This window comes from Chiloscyllium plagiosum, unplaced genomic scaffold (assembly GCF_037043375.1).
Source record: "Chiloscyllium plagiosum isolate Xiang-an unplaced genomic scaffold, Cpla_swu_hap1 HiC_scaffold_18, whole genome shotgun sequence".
NCBI lineage: Eukaryota > Metazoa > Chordata > Chondrichthyes > Orectolobiformes > Hemiscylliidae > Chiloscyllium > Chiloscyllium plagiosum.
The window spans coordinates 74,439,740-74,455,061 of record NW_028270156.1 but is presented as its reverse complement, the minus strand read 5'-3'; the positions used below and the strand labels follow the sequence as shown (position 1 = coordinate 74,455,061).

General features: G+C 60.3%; 1 protein-coding gene across 1 annotated transcript in view; it reads left to right on the top strand.

Moving 5' to 3' along the window:
* Positions 1-15,322, top strand: part of cd82b (CD82 molecule b) — a 165,936-nt gene that overhangs the window by 126,702 nt on the left and 23,912 nt on the right. The window contains exons 6-8 of the mRNA XM_087996803.1: positions 8,053-8,166; positions 8,377-8,529; positions 9,917-10,000. Of these exons, the coding sequence (XP_087852929.1) occupies positions 8,053-8,166; positions 8,377-8,529; positions 9,917-10,000 (351 nt within the window). The remainder of the gene's footprint in view (positions 1-8,052; positions 8,167-8,376; positions 8,530-9,916; positions 10,001-15,322) is intronic.

Below are 15,322 nucleotides of genomic sequence, written 5' to 3'. Positions count from 1 at the left end.
GCAGTGTTAGAGCTGTATGGGATGTGAGGCGTGTGCAGGGAGTGAGGTCTGTGTGCAGTGTTAGAGCTGTATGGGATGTGAGGCGCGTGCAGGGAGTGAGGTCTGTGTGCAGTGTTAGAGCTGTATGGGATGTGAGGTGTGTGCAGGGTGTGAGGTCTGTGTGCAGTGTTAGAGCTGTATGGGATGTGAGGTGTGTGCAGGGTGTGAGGTCTGTGTGCAGTGTTAGAGCTGTATGGGATGTGAGGCGTGTGCAGGGAGTGAGGTCTGTGTGCAGTGTTGGAGCTGTATGGGATGTGAGGCGTGTGCAGGGAGTGAGGTCTGTGTGCAGTGTTAGAGCTGTATGGGATGTGAGGTGTGTGCAGGGAGTGAGGTCTGTGTGCAGTGTTAGAGCTGTATGGGATGTGAGGCGTGTGCAGGGTGTGAGGTCTGTGTGCAGTGTTAGAGCTGTATGGGATGTGAGGCGTGTGCAGGGAGTGAGGTCTGTGTGCAGTGTTAGAGCTGTATGGGATGTGAGGCGTGTGCAGGGAGTGAGGTCTGTGTCCAGTGTTGGAGCTGTTTGGGATGTGAGGCGTGTGCAGGGAGTGAGGTCTGTGTGCAGTGTTAGAGCTGTGTGGGATGTGAGGCGTGTGCAGGGAGTGAGGTCTGTGTGCAGTGTTAGAGCTGTATGGGATGTGAGGTGTGTGCAGGGTGTGAGGTCTGTGTGCAGTGTTAGAGCTGTATGGGATGTGAGGTGTGTGCAGGGTGTGAGGTCTGTTTGCAGTGTTAGAGCTGTATGGGATGTGAGGCGTGTGCAGGGTGTGAGGTCTGTGTGCAGTGTTAGAGCTTATGGGATGTGAGGCGTGTGCAGGGAGTGAGGTCTGTGTGCAGTGTTAGAGCTTATGGGATGTGAGGCGTGTGCAGGGAGTGAGGTCTGTGTGCAGTGTTGGAGCTGTATGGGATGTGAGGCGTGTGCAGGGAGTGAGATCTGTGTGCAGTGTTAGAGCTGTATGGGATGTGAGGTGTGTGCAGGGTGTGAGGTCTGTGTGCAGTGTTGGAGCTGTATGGGATGTGAGGCGTGTGAGGTCTGTGTGCAGTGTTGGAGCTGTATGGGATGTGAGGCGTGTGCAGGGTGTGAGGTCTGTGTGCAGTGTTAGAGCTGTATGGGATGTGAGGCGTGTGCAGGGAGTGAGGTCTGTGTGCATGTTAGAGCTGTATGGGATGTGAGGCGTGTGCAGGGTGTGAGGTCTGTGTGCAGTGTTGGAGCTGTATGGGATGTGAGGCGTGTGCAGGGAGTGAGGTCTGTGTGCATGTTAGAGCTGTATGGGATGTGAGGCGTGTGCAGGGTGTGAGGTCTGTGTGCAGTGTTAGAGCTGTATGGGATGTGAGGCGTGTGCAGGGTGTGAGGTCAGTGTGCAGTGTTGGAGCTGTATGGGATGTGAGGCGTGTGAGGTCTGTGTGCAGTGTTGGAGCTGTATAGGATGTGAGGCGCGTGCAGGGTGTGAGGTCTGTGTGCAGTGTTAGAGCTGTATGAGATGTCAGGCGTGTGCAGGGAGTGAGGTCTGTGTGCAGTGTTAGAGCTGTATGAGATGTCAGGCGTGTGCAGGGAGTGAGGTCTGTGTGCAGTGTTAGAGCTGTATGGGATGTGAGGCGTGTGCAGGGTGTGAGGTCTGAGTGCAGTGTTAGAGCTGTATGAGATGTCAGGCGTGTGCAGGGTGTGAGGTCTGTGTGCAGTGTTAGAGCTGTATGGGATGTGAGGCATGTGCAGGGTGTGAGGTCTGTGTGCAGTGTTAGAGCTGTATGGGATGTGAGGTGTGTGGAGGGTGTGAGGTCTGTGTGCAGTGTTAGAGCTGTGTGGGATGTGAGGCGTGTGAGGTCTGTGTGCAGTGTTAGAGCTGTATGTGATGTGAGGTGTGTGCAGGGTGTGAGGTCTGTGTGCAGTGTTAGAGCTGTATGGGATGTGAGGTGTGTGCAGGGTGTGAGGTCTGTGTGCAGTGTTAGAGCTGTATGGGATGTGAGGTGTGTGGAGGGTGTGAGGTCAGTGTGCAGTGTTAGAGCTGTGTGGGATGTGAGGCGTGTGAGGTCTGTGTGCAGTGTTAGAGCTGTATGTGATGTGAGGTGTGTGCAGGGTGTGAGGTCTGTGTGCAGTGTTAGAGCTGTATGGGATGTGAGGTGAGTGCAGGGTGTGAGGTCTGTGTGCAGTGTTAGAGTTGTATGAGATGTGAGGTGTGTGCAGGGTGTGAGGTCTGTGTGCAGTGTTAGAGCTGTATGGGATGTGAGGTGTGTGCAGGGTGTGAGGTCTGTGTGCAGTGTTAGAGCTGTATGGGATGTGAGGTGTGTGGAGGGTGTGAGGTCAGTGTGCAGTGTTAGAGCTGTGTGGGATGTGAGGCGTGTGAGGTCTGTGTGCAGTGTTAGAGCTGTATGTGATGTGAGGTGTGTGCAGGGTGTGAGGTCTGTGTGCAGTGTTAGAGCTGTATGGGATGTGAGGTGAGTGCAGGGTGTGAGGTCTGTGTGCAGTGTTAGAGTTGTATGAGATGTGAGGCGTGTGCAGGGAGTGAGGTCTGTGTGCAGTGTTAGAGCTGTATGGGATGTGAGGTGTGTGCAGGGAGTGAGGTCTGTGTGCAGTGTTGGAGCTGTTTGGGATGTGAGGCGTGTGCAGGGAGTGAGGTCTGTGTGCATGTTAGAGCTGTATGGGATGTGAGGTGTGTGCAGGGTGTGAGGTCTGTGTGCAGTGTTGGAGCTGTATGGGATGTGAGGCGTGTGAGGTCTGTGTGCAGTGTTGGAGCTGTATAGGATGTGAGGCGCGTGCAGGGTGTGAGGTCTGTGTGCAGTGTTAGAGCTGTATGAGATGTCAGGCGTGTGCAGGGAGTGAGGTCTGTGTGCAGTGTTAGAGCTGTATGGGATGTGAGGCGTGTGCAGGGAGTGAGGTCTGTGTGCAGTGTTAGAGCTGTATGAGATGTGAGGCGTGTGCAGGGAGTGAGGTCTGTGTGCAGTGTTAGAGCTGTATGGGATGTGAGGCGTGTGCAGGGTGTGAGGTCTGTGTGCAGTGTTAGAGCTGTATGGGATGTGAGGCGCGTGCAGGGTGTGAGGTCTGTGTGCAGTGTTAGAGCTGTATGGGATGTGAGGTGTGTGCAGGGAGTGAGGTCTGTGTGCAGTGTTGGAGCTGTTTGGGATGTGAGGTGAGTGCAGGGTGTGAGGTCTGTGTGCAGTGTTAGAGCTGTATGAGATGTGAGGCGTGTGCAGGGAGTGAGGTCTGTGTGCAGTGTTAGAGCTGTATGGGATGTGAGGTGTGTGCAGGGAGTGAGGTCTGTGTGCAGTGTTGGAGCTGTTTGGGATGTGAGGCGTGTGCAGGGAGTGAGGTCTGTGTGCATGTTAGAGCTGTATGGGATGTGAGGTGTGTGCAGGGTGTGAGGTCTGTGTGCAGTGTTGGAGCTGTATGGGATGTGAGGCGTGTGAGGTCTGTGTGCAGTGTTGGAGCTGTATAGGATGTGAGGCGCGTGCAGGGTGTGAGGTCTGTGTGCAGTGTTAGAGCTGTATGAGATGTCAGGCGTGTGCAGGGAGTGAGGTCTGTGTGCAGTGTTAGAGCTGTATGGGATGTGAGGCGTGTGCAGGGAGTGATGTCTGTGTGCAGTGTTAGAGCTGTATGAGATTTGAGGCGTGTGCAGGGAGTGAGGTCTGTGTGCAGTGTTAGAGCTGTATGGGATGTGAGGCGTGTGCAGGGTGTGAGGTCTGTGTGCAGTGTTAGAGCTGTATGGGATGTGAGGTGTGTGCAGGGTGTGAGGTCTGGGTGCAGTGTTAGAGCTGTATGGGATGTGAGGTGTGTGCAGGGTGTGAGGTCAGTGTGCAGTGTTAGAGCTGTGTGGGATGTGAGGCGTGTGAGGTCTGTGTGCAGTGTTGGAGCTGTATGGGATGTGAGGCGTGTGAGGTCTGTGTGCAGTGTTGGAGCTGTATAGGATGTGAGGCGCGTGCAGGGTGTGAGGTCTGTGTGCAGTGTTGGAGCTGTATGGGATGTGAGGCGTGTGAGGTCTGTGTGCAGTGTTGGAGCTGTATAGGATGTGAGGCGCGTGCAGGGTGTGAGGTCTGTGTGTAGTGTTAGAGCTGTATGAGATGTCAGGCGTGTGCAGGGAGTGAGGTCTGTGTGCAGTGTTAGAGCTGTATGGGATGTGAGGCGTGTGAGGTCTGTGTGCAGTGTTAGAGCTGTATGGGATGTGAGGCGTGTGCAGGGAGTGAGGTCTATGTGCAGTGTTAGAGCTGTGTGGGATGTGAGGCGTGTGAGGTCTGTGTGCAGTGTTAGAGCTGTATGGGATGTGAGGCGTGTGCAGGGAGTGAGGTCTGTGTGCATGTTAGAGCGGTATGGGATGTGAGGCGTGTGCAGGGAGCGAGGTCTGTGTGCATGTTAGAGCGGTATGGGATGTGAGGCGTGTGCAGGGAGCGAGGTCTGTGTGCAGTGTTAGAGCTTATGGGATGTGAGGCGTGTGCAGGGAGTGAGGTCTGTGTGCAGTGTTGGAGCTGTATGGGATGTGAGGCGTGTGCAGGGAGTGAGATCTGTGTGCAGTGTTGGAGCTGTTTGGGATGTGAGGCGTGTGCAGGGAGTGAGGTCTGTGTGCAGTGTTAGAGCTGTATGGGATGTGAGGTGTGTGCAGGGAGTGAGGTCTGTGTGCAGTGTTGGAGCTGTTTGGGATGTGAGGCGTGTGCAGGGAGTGAGGTCTGTGTGCAGTGTTAGAGCTGTATGGGATGTGAGGCGTGTGAGGTCTGTGTGCAGTGTTAGAGCTGTATGGGATGTGAGGCGTGTGCAGGGAGTGAGGTCTGTGTGCAGTTTTAGAGCTGTATGGGATGTGAGGCGTTTGAGGTCTGTGTGCAGTGTTGGAGCTGTATGGGATGTGAGGCGCGTGCAGGGTGTGAGGTCTGTGTGCAGTGTTAGAGCTGTATGGGATGTGAGGTGTGTGCAGGGAGTGAGGTCTGTGTGCAGTGTTGGAGCTGTTTGGGATGTGAGGCGTGTGCAGGGAGTGAGGTCTGTGTGCAGTGTTAGAGCTGTATGGGATGTGAGGCGTGTGAGGTCTGTGTGCAGTGTTAGAGCTGTATGGGATGTGAGGCGTGTGCAGGGAGTGAGGTCTGTGTGCAGTTTTAGAGCTGTATGGGATGTGAGGCGTGTGCAGGGTGTGAGGTCTGTGTGCAGTGTTGGAGCTGTATGGGATGTGAGGCGTGTGAGGTCTGTGTGCAGTGTTAGAGCTGTATGGGATGTGAGGCGTGTGCAGGGAGTGAGGTCTGTGTGCAGTGTTAGAGCTGTATGGGATGTGAGGCGTGTGCAGGGAGTGAGGTCTGTGTGCAGTGTTGGAGCTGTATGGGATGTGAGGCGTGTGCAGGGAGTGAGGTCTGTGTGCAGTGTTAGAGCTGTATGGGATGTGAGGCGTGTGCAGGGAGTGAGGTCTGTGTGCAGTGTTAGAGCTGTATGGGATGTGAGGCGTGTGCAGGGAGTGAGGTCTGTGTGCAGTGTTGGAGCTGTATGGGATGTGAGGCGTGTGCAGGGAGTGAGGTCTGTGTGCAGTGTTAGAGCTGTATGGGATGTGAGGCGTGTGCAGGGAGTGAGGTCTGTGTGCATGTTAGAGCTGTATGGGATGTGAGGCGTGTGCAGGGAGTGATGTCTGTGTGCAGTGTTGGAGCTGTATGGGATGTGAGGCGTGTGAGGTCTGTGTGCAGTGTTGGAGCTGTATGGGATGTGAGGCGTGTGAGGTCTGTGTGCAGTGTTGGAGCTGTATAGGATGTGAGGCGCATGCAGGGTGTGAGGTCTGTGTGCAGTGTTAGAGCTGTATGAGATGTGAGGCGTGTGCAGGGAGTGAGGTCTGTGGGCAGTGTTAGAGCTGTATGGGATGTGAGGCGTGTGCAGGGTGTGAGGTCTGTGTGCAGTGTTAGAGCTGTATGGGATGTGAGGCATGTGCAGGGAGTGAGGTCTGTGTGCAGTGTTAGAGCTGTATGGGATGTGAGGCATGTGCAGGGTGTGAGGTCTGTGTGCAGTGTTAGAGCTGTATGGGATGTGAGGCATGTGCAGGGAGTGAGGTCTGTGTGCAGTGTTAGAGCTGTATGGGATGTGAGGCATGTGCAGGGTGTGAGGTCTGTGTGCAGTGTTAGAGCTGTATGGGATGTGAGGCGTGTACAGGGAGTGAGGTCTGTGTGCAGTGTTAGAGCTGTATGGAATGTGAGGCGTGTGCAGGGTGTGAGGTCTGTGTGCAGTGTTAGAGCTGTATGGGATGTGAGGCGTGTGCAGGGAGTGAGGTCTGTGTGCAGTGTTAGAGCTGTATGGGATGTGAGGCATGTACAGGGAGTGAGGTCTGTGTGCAGTGTTAGAGCTGTATGGGATGTGAGGCGTGTGCAGGGAGTGAGGTCTGTGTGCATGTTAGAGCTGTATGGGATGTGAGGCGTGTGCAGGGTGTGAGGTGTGTGTGCAGTGTTAGAGCTGTATGGGATGTGAGGCGTGTGCAGGGAGTGAGGTCTGTGTGCAGTGTTAGAGCTGTATGGGATGTGAGGTGTGTGCAGGGTGTGAGGTCTGTGTGCAGTGTTAGAGCTGTATGGGATGTGAGGTGTGTGCAGGGAGTGAGGTCTGTGTGCAGTGTTAGAGCTGTATGGGATGTGAGGCGTGTGCAGGGAGTGAGGTCTGTGTGCAGTGTTAGAGCTGTATGGGATGTGAGGTGTGTGCAGGGAGTGAGGTCTGTGTGCAGTGTTAGAGCTGTATGGGATGTGAGGTGTGTGCAGGGTGTGAGGTCTCTTTGCAGTGTTAGAGCTGTATGGGATGTGAGGCGTGTGCAGGGTGTGAGGTATGTGTGCAGTGTTAGAGCTGTATGGGATGTGAGGTGTGTGCAGGGTGTGAGGTCTGTGTGCAGTGTTAGAGCTGTATGGAATGTGAGGCGTGTGCAGGGAGTGAGGTCTGTGTGCAGTGTTAGAGCTGTATGGGATGTGAGGCGTGTGCAGGGTGTGAGGTCTGTGTGCAGTGTTAGAGCTGTATGGGATGTGAGGTGTGTGCAGGGAGTGAGGTCTGTGTGCAGTGTTAGAGCTGTATGGGATGTGAGGCGTGTGCAGGGTGTGAGGTCTGTGTGCAGTGTTAGAGCTGTATGGGATGTGAGGTGTGTGCAGGGAGTGAGGTCTGTGTGCAGTGTTAGAGCTGTATGGGATGTGAGGCGTGTGCAGGGTGTGAGGTCTGTGTGCAGTGTTGGAGCTGTATGGGATGTGAGGTGTGTGCAGGGTGTGAGGTCTGTGTGCAGTGTTGGAGCTGTATGGGATGTGAGGCGTGTGCAGGGAGTGAGGTCTGTGTGCAGTGTTAGAGCTGTATGGGATGTGAGGCGTGTGCAGGGAGTGAGGTCTGTGTGCAGTGTTAGAGCTGTATGGGATGTGAGGCGTGTGCAGGGAGTGAGGTCTGTGTGCAGTGTTGGAGCTGTATGGGATGTGAGGCGTGTGCAGGGAGTGAGGTCTGTGTGCAGTGTTAGAGCTGTATGGGATGTGAGGCGTGTGCAGGGAGTGAGGTCTGTGTGCAGTGTTAGAGCTGTATGGGATGTGAGGCGTGTGCAGGGAGTGAGGTCTGTGTGCAGTGTTAGAGCTGTATGGGATGTGAGGCGTGTGCAGGGAGTGAGGTCTGTGTGCAGTGTTGGAGCTGTATGGGATGTGAGGCGTGTGCAGGGAGTGAGGTCTGTGTGCAGTGTTAGAGCTGTATGGGATGTGAGGCATGTGCAGGGTGTGAGGTCTGTGTGCAGTGTTAGAGCTGTATGGGATGTGAGGCATGTACAGGGAGTGAGGTCTGTGTGCAGTGTTAGAGCTGTATGGGATGTGAGGCATGTGCAGGGAGTGAGGTCTGTGTGCAGTGTTAGAGCTGTATGGGATGTGAGGTGTGTGCAGGGAGTGAGGTCTGTGTGCAGTGTTAGAGCTGTATGGGATGTGAGGCGTGTGCAGGGTGTGAGGTCTGTGTGCAGTGTTAGAGCTCTATGGGATGTGAGGCATGTACAGGGAGTGAGCAATCACGAATGCCCAATTTTTGGTGTTGTCCCTCCAAATTGACTGAGTTTTCAACGATACGCTGGATTTGTTTTACAGCTCAGATCGGAAATATCTGACATTATCCACCATGTGATCGTTAGCTACGACCCAAACTCAGAGGAACAGACAGAGGAGAGTTTCGGGAAAACGTGGGAATACATCCAGGATAAAGTGAGTGGACTGTGGGAAACCAGTGGGAGGGTGGGTGAGACTGAGAGCTCGGGACGTGGAATTCCTCTCTCCCCCCTCTGGGTTGTTACTCTGACTGGTTACCTGGACGAGTTACTTGTTCATGTTAGTTTTGCCTGTGCTCATCCTAATCCGGAGTTTGTGTCTGTAATGTTTTGCCGAGTTATCTGAGGATGATTCTCTCTGTTCCAGCTGAACTGTTGTGGTTGGATGAGTCCCTCAAACTGGACGGAGAATAGAATCATCCGGAACATCTCCGTGACCGTCTTCCCATGTTCTTGTTATCGAAACAAAACAAGGCATGAGTCTGGATTCTGTCAGGGAGAACAGTCTCTGCACCGAGCGGTGAGTCTGCCGAAGCTAATACTGCTCTTTCCCCTGTAGTCAGGCCCCCCCTGACAACCCCCCTCCCCGCACACTATCCTGCACCACCCCAAAAATTACATGCAGGTCTGTCCCCCCCAAAACTCAAGGGCCTCCCCCAAACATCCCCAGCTCACCCAACAACACGCCTCTCCGCATCTATCAGCACAAACACAGGCCTCTCCGCATCCCCCCGCGCAAACACAGGCCTCTCCTCATTCCCCAGCGCAAACACAGGCCTCTCTTCATCCCCCACCGCAAACACAGGCCTCTCCCCAACCCCCAGTGCAAACACAGGCCTCTCCGCATCCCCCAGTGCAAACACAGGCCTCTCCCCATCCCCCAGCGCAAACACAGGCCTCTCCCCAACCCCCAGTGCAAACACAGGCCTCTCCCCAACCCCCAGTGCAAACACAGGCCTCTCCTCATCCCCCAGCGCAAACACAGGCCTCTCCTCATCCCCCAGCGCAAACACAGGCCTCTCCTCATCCCCCAGCGCAAACACAGGCCTCTCCCCACGCGCCCAGGGCAAACACAGGCCTCTCCCCACCCCCCAGCACAAACACAGGCCTCTCCCCACCCCCCAGCGCAAACACAGGCCTCTCCCCACCCCCCAGCGCAAACACAGGCCTCCACTCCTCCCAAACACCAGTCTCTTCCTCCCCCTTGCCCCAAATACCGACCTGCACCCCCCAACCCGAACACAGGCCTCTTTCTCCACCCCCCCTCCCCAAGTCTAAGCCAAGCACAGGCCCCTCACTGCATAAGTACAGGCGTCCTGTGATGGAGGTGCGTGATTGGGGGGTAATTGTGGGATCGGGGCTGATTTTCCAGTCCGTGTGTGTTTGGGACAGTCGTACGGTGAATGTGCAGGAGCGCAGTGTGTTTGTTAATTGCAAGATATACTTTATTCATAAAAGAATCTTTATTTACACATACAGTTACTAAAGCAGGTCTGTACAGTCCTGGATTCAGGAATGTGCCGGTCTGTAACACTCGGTTGGGATCAACGCCTTGTTCTGGAAGACCAACAGCTTTTGGGTAGACCGACACTTTGTGCAACAACAGACAGTGCCTAGCACCGATGCCCAGATTTTTACCGAGAGTGGGGAGGGAGCAGTGGTCCCAAAACATTCCCAGTTTCTCCTTCACCGTTGGTGATGTGAAGGAATGTGCCCAGGTCTCTCCAAGCAGCATTCCAGTTCCCTCAGGTCACCTGTCCTGAAGGTGAAGGGGATGTTCCTGTTGTAATTGTGTTGGGCGTTGTAGATGTCACTGTGACAGGATCCTCACGTCACTGAGGTTTATGTCGTGGCCAGTGGGAGGCTGTTGGTAATGAGGGAATGTTTCTTGTTTGTGTTTAATGAAGGGCTGCATGTCGAATGTTGAGGAGTGGCTCTATCAGAACATCGGCATTATCCTGGGGGTGTGCATTGGAGTCGCTGTCACAGAGGTAGGTCACACAGTCAGCACGACTGCATTTAACGCACTCCCACCCTCCCCCCACACCCCACACCCTCCTCCCCCCACACCCCACACCCTCCCCCCACACCCCACACCCTCCCCCTTCCCCCCACACCCCACACCCTCCCCCCACACCCACACCCTCCCCCCTCCACCCCCCCCACACCCTCCCCCCACACCCTCCACCCACACACTCACCCCACACCCTCCTCCCTCCCCCTCACCCTCCCCACACCCTCCTCCCACACCCCACACCCTCCCCCCACACCCTACACCCCACACCCCACACCCTCCCCCCACACCCTCCCCCACACCCTCCTCCCTCCCCCACACCCTCCTCCCTCCCCCACACCCTCCACCCTCCTCTCTCACCCTCCCCCACACCCTCCTCCCACACCCTCCTCCCACACCCCACACCCACACCCCACACCCTCCCCCCACACCCCACACCCTCCCCCCACAACCCACACCCCACACCCTCCCCCTACACCCCACACCCTCCTCCACACCCTCCTCCCACACCCCACAGCCTCCCCCCACACCCCACACCCTCCCCCACACCCTCCCCCCACACCCTCCCCCCACACCCCACACCCTCCCCCCACACCCCACACCCTCCACCCACACCCTCCTCCCACACCCTCCCCCCCACACCCTCCTCCCTCCCCCTCACCCTCCTCCCACACCCTCCTCCCTCCTCCCACACCCTCCTCCCTCCCCCCACACCCCTCCACCCTCCCCCCACACCCTCCACCCTCCTCCCACACCCTCCTCCCTCACCCTCCACCCACAACCTCCTCCCTCACCCTCCCCCCTCCTCCCATACCCTCCCCCCACACCCACCCCCACCCCAACCCTCCCCCCACACCCTCCCCTACCCTCCTCCCTCACCCTCCACCCTCCTCCCACACCCTCCACCCTCCCCCTCCACCCTCCTCCCACACCCTCCACCCTCCCCCCACACCCACCACCCTCCTCCCACACACTCCCCCACACCCTCCTCCCTCACCTTCCACCCACAACCTCCTCCCTCACCCTCACCCCTCCTCCCATACCCTCCCCCTCCCCCCACACCCACACCCACCCCCAACCTCCCCCCACACCCTCCCCCCACACCCTCCCCCACACCCTCCCCCCATATCCCACACCCTCCCCCTCCCCCACACCCTCCCCCCACACACTCCCCCACCCTCCTCCCTCACCCTCCTCTCTCACCCTCCACCCTCCTCCCACACCCCACACCCTCCCCCACACCCTCCACCGTCACCCCACATCCCTCACCCCCCCCACACCCCATACCCACACCCCACCCCCCACACCCACCCCCCCACATCCCACACCCTCCCCCCAAATCCCACACCCTCCCCCACACCCCCCCACATCCCACACCCTTCTCCCACATTCCACACCCTTCCCCCACACCCCACACCCTCCCCCCCACACCCCACACCCTCCCCCCCACAACCCACACCCTCCCCCCCACAACCCACACCCTCCCCCCCACAACCCACACCTACCCCCCCACACCCCACACCTACCCCCCACACCCCACACCCTATCCCCACACCCCACACCCTCCCTCCACACCCCACACCCTCCCTCCACACCCCACACCTTCCACCCTCATCCCACACCCTCCCCCCACATCCCACACCTTCCCCCCACATCCCACACCCTCCCCCATACACCACACCCTCCCCCTACATCCCACACCCCCTCCCCACATTCCACACCCTCCACCCTCCCCATATCCCACCCCCTCCTGCCACCCCCACATCCTCCCCCCCACATCCCACACTCTCCCCCCCCACATCCCATACTCTCCCCCCACCTCCCACACCCTCCTCCCACACCCTTCCCCCACCTCCCACACCCTCCCCCCACACCCCACACCCTCCCCCCACCTCCCACACCCTCCCCCCCACCTCCCACACCCTCCCCCCACCTCCCACACCCTCCCCCCACGTCCCACACCCTCCCTCCACATCCCACACCCTCCCCCCACACCCTTCCCCCACATCCCACACCCTCCCCCACACCCCACACCCTCCCCCCACATCCCACACCCTCCCCCCACTTCCCACATCCTCCTCCCACCTCCCACACCCCACACCCTCCCCCCACACCCCACACCCTCCCCCCACATCCCACACCCTCCTCCCACACCCTTCTCCCACACCCCACACCCTCCCCCCACACCCTCCTCCCACACCCCACACCCTCCCCCCGCAGCCCACACCCTCCCCCCGCACCCCACACCCTCCCTCCGCACCCCACACCCTCCCCCCACATCCCACACCCTCCACCCCCCCCACATCCCACACCCTCCACCCACCCCCCACATCCCACACCCTCCACCCTCCCCCCACATCCCCCACCCTCCCCCCACATCCCACACCCTCCCCCCACCTCCCACACCCTCCCCCCTCCCCCCACATCCCACACCCTCCCTCCACACCCCACACCCTCCCCCCACACCCTCCCCCCACACCCTCCCCCAACATCCCACACCCTCCCTCCACACCCCACACCCTCCCCCCACATCCCACACCCTCCCCCCACCTCCCACACCCTCCCCCCACACCCTCCCCCTACCTCCTACACCCTCCACCTTCTCCCGACATCCCACACCTTCCACCCTCCCCCCATATCCCACCCCCTCCCGCAACCCCCACACCGTCCACCCTGCCCCACATCCAACACCCTCCCCCACCTCCCACACCCTCCCTCCACACCCTCCACCCTCCCTCCACACGCTCCACCCTCCCTCCACACCCCACACCCTCCCCCCACACCCTCCCCCCACACCCTCCCCCACCTCCCACACCCTCCCCCCACCTCCCACACCCTCCCTCCACACCCCAACCCTCCCTCCACACCCCACACCCTCCCTCCGCACCCCACACCCTTCCCCCACACCCTCCCCCCACACCATCCGCCACCTCCCACACCCTCCCCCCCACCTCCCACACCCTCCCTCCACATCCCACACCCTCCCCCAACATCGCACAGCCTCCCCCCACTTCCCACACCCTCCTCCCACCTCCCACACCCTCCTCCCACACCCACACCCCTGCCCCCACACCCTCCCCCCACATCCACACCCCCCTCCCACACCCTCCTCCCACACCCGCCTCCCACCTCCCACACCCTCCTCCCACACCCCACACCCTCCCCACACCCTCCTCCCACACCCCACACACTCCCTCCGCACCCCACCCCCTCCACACCACCCCCACATCCCACACCCTCCACCCTCCCCCCACATCCCACACCCTCCCCCCACCTCCCACACCCTCCCCACATCCCACACCCTCCCCCACACCCTCCCCCACACCCTCCCCCCACCTCCCACACCCTCCCCCACACCCCCCACCCTCCACCTTCTCCCTACATCCCACACCTCCACCCCTCCCCGCCACCCCCACACCCCCTACCCTGCCCCACATCCCACACCCTCCCCCACCTCCCCACACCCTCCCTCCACACCCTCCACCCTCACTCCACACCCACCACTCTCCCCCCACACCCCACACCCTCCCTCCACACCCACTCCCTCCACCAACACCCTCCTCCCTCACCCTCCCCCACACCCTCCTCCCTCCCCCCGCCCCCACACCCTCCTCCCTCCCCCTCACCCACCTCCCTCACCCTCCTCCCTCACCCTCCTCCACACCCTCCTCCCACACCCTCCTCCCTCACCCTCCCCCACACCTTCCTTCCTCACCCTCCCCCACACCCTCCTCCCTCACCCTCCACCCTCCACCCACACCGTCCCCCACACCCTCCTCCCACACCCTCCTCCCTCCTCCCACACCCTCCACCCTCCACCCACACTCTCCACCCTCCTCCCACACACTCACCCCACACCCTCCCCCAACACCCTCCTCCCTCACCCTCCACCCACAACCTCCTCCCTTACGCTCCCCCTTCCTCCCATACCCCACACCCACCCCCACCCTCCCCCCACACCCTCCCCTACCCTCCTCCCTCACCCTCCACCCTCCCCCCCACACCCACCCCCCCACACCCTCCCCCACACCCTCCCCCCACACCCCACACCCTCCTCCACACCCTCCCCCACACCCTCCCCCCACACCCCACACCCTCCTGCCCACCACCCTCCCCCCACACCCCACACCCTCCTCCCACACCCTCCCCCCACACCCCACACCCTCCTCCCACACCCTCCCCCACCCTCCTCCCTCACCCTCCACCCTCCTCCCACACCCTCACCCCACACCCCTCCCCCACACCCTCCACCGTCACCCCACATCCCTCACCCTCCCCCCAAACCCTCCACCCACACCCTCCTCCCACACCCTCCCCCACCCTCCTCCACCCTCCTCCCTCACCCTCCACCCTCCTCCCACACCCTCACCCCACACCCTCCCCCACGTCCCACACCCTCCCTCCACATCCACACCGTACCCCCACACCCTCCCCCCACAACCTCCCCCCACACCCTCCCCCCACACCCCACACCCTCCCCCCACATCCCACACCCTCCCCCCACATCCCACACCCTCCCCCCACATCCCACACCCTCCTCCCTCACCCTCCACCCTCACCCCACACCCTCCACCGTCACCCCACATCCTCACCCTCCCCCCACACCCTCCACCCACACCCTCCCCCCACACCCTCCCCCACCCTCCTCCCTCACCCTCCACCCTCCTCCCACGCCCTCCCCCACGTCCCACACCCTCCCTCCACATCCCACACCCTCCCCCCACACCCCACACCCCACACCCTCCCCCACACCCACACCCTCCCCCCACATCCCACACCCTCCTCCCACACCCCACACCCTCCCCCCACACCCCACACCCTCCCCCCACACCCTCCTCCCACACCCCACACCCTCCCCCACACCCTCTCCCCACACCCTCCCCCCACACCCCACACCCTCCCCCCACACCCTCCCCCCACACCCCACATCCTCCCCCCACATCCCACACCCTCCACCCCCCCCACATCCCACACCCTCCCCCCGCATTCCACACCCTCCCTCCGCACCCCACAACCTCCCCCCACATCCCACACCCTCCCCCCACATCCCACACCCTCCCCCCACATCCCACACCCTCCACCGCGCCCCACATCCCACACCCTCCACCCTCCCCCACATAGCACAACCTCCCCCACATCCCACACCCTCCCCCCACCTCCCACACCCTCCCCCCACCTCCCACACCCTCCCCCCACCTCCCACACCCCTCCCCACATCCCACACCCTCCCTCCACACCCCACACCCTCCCTCCACACCCCACACCCTCCCCACACACCCCACACCCTCCCCCCACACCC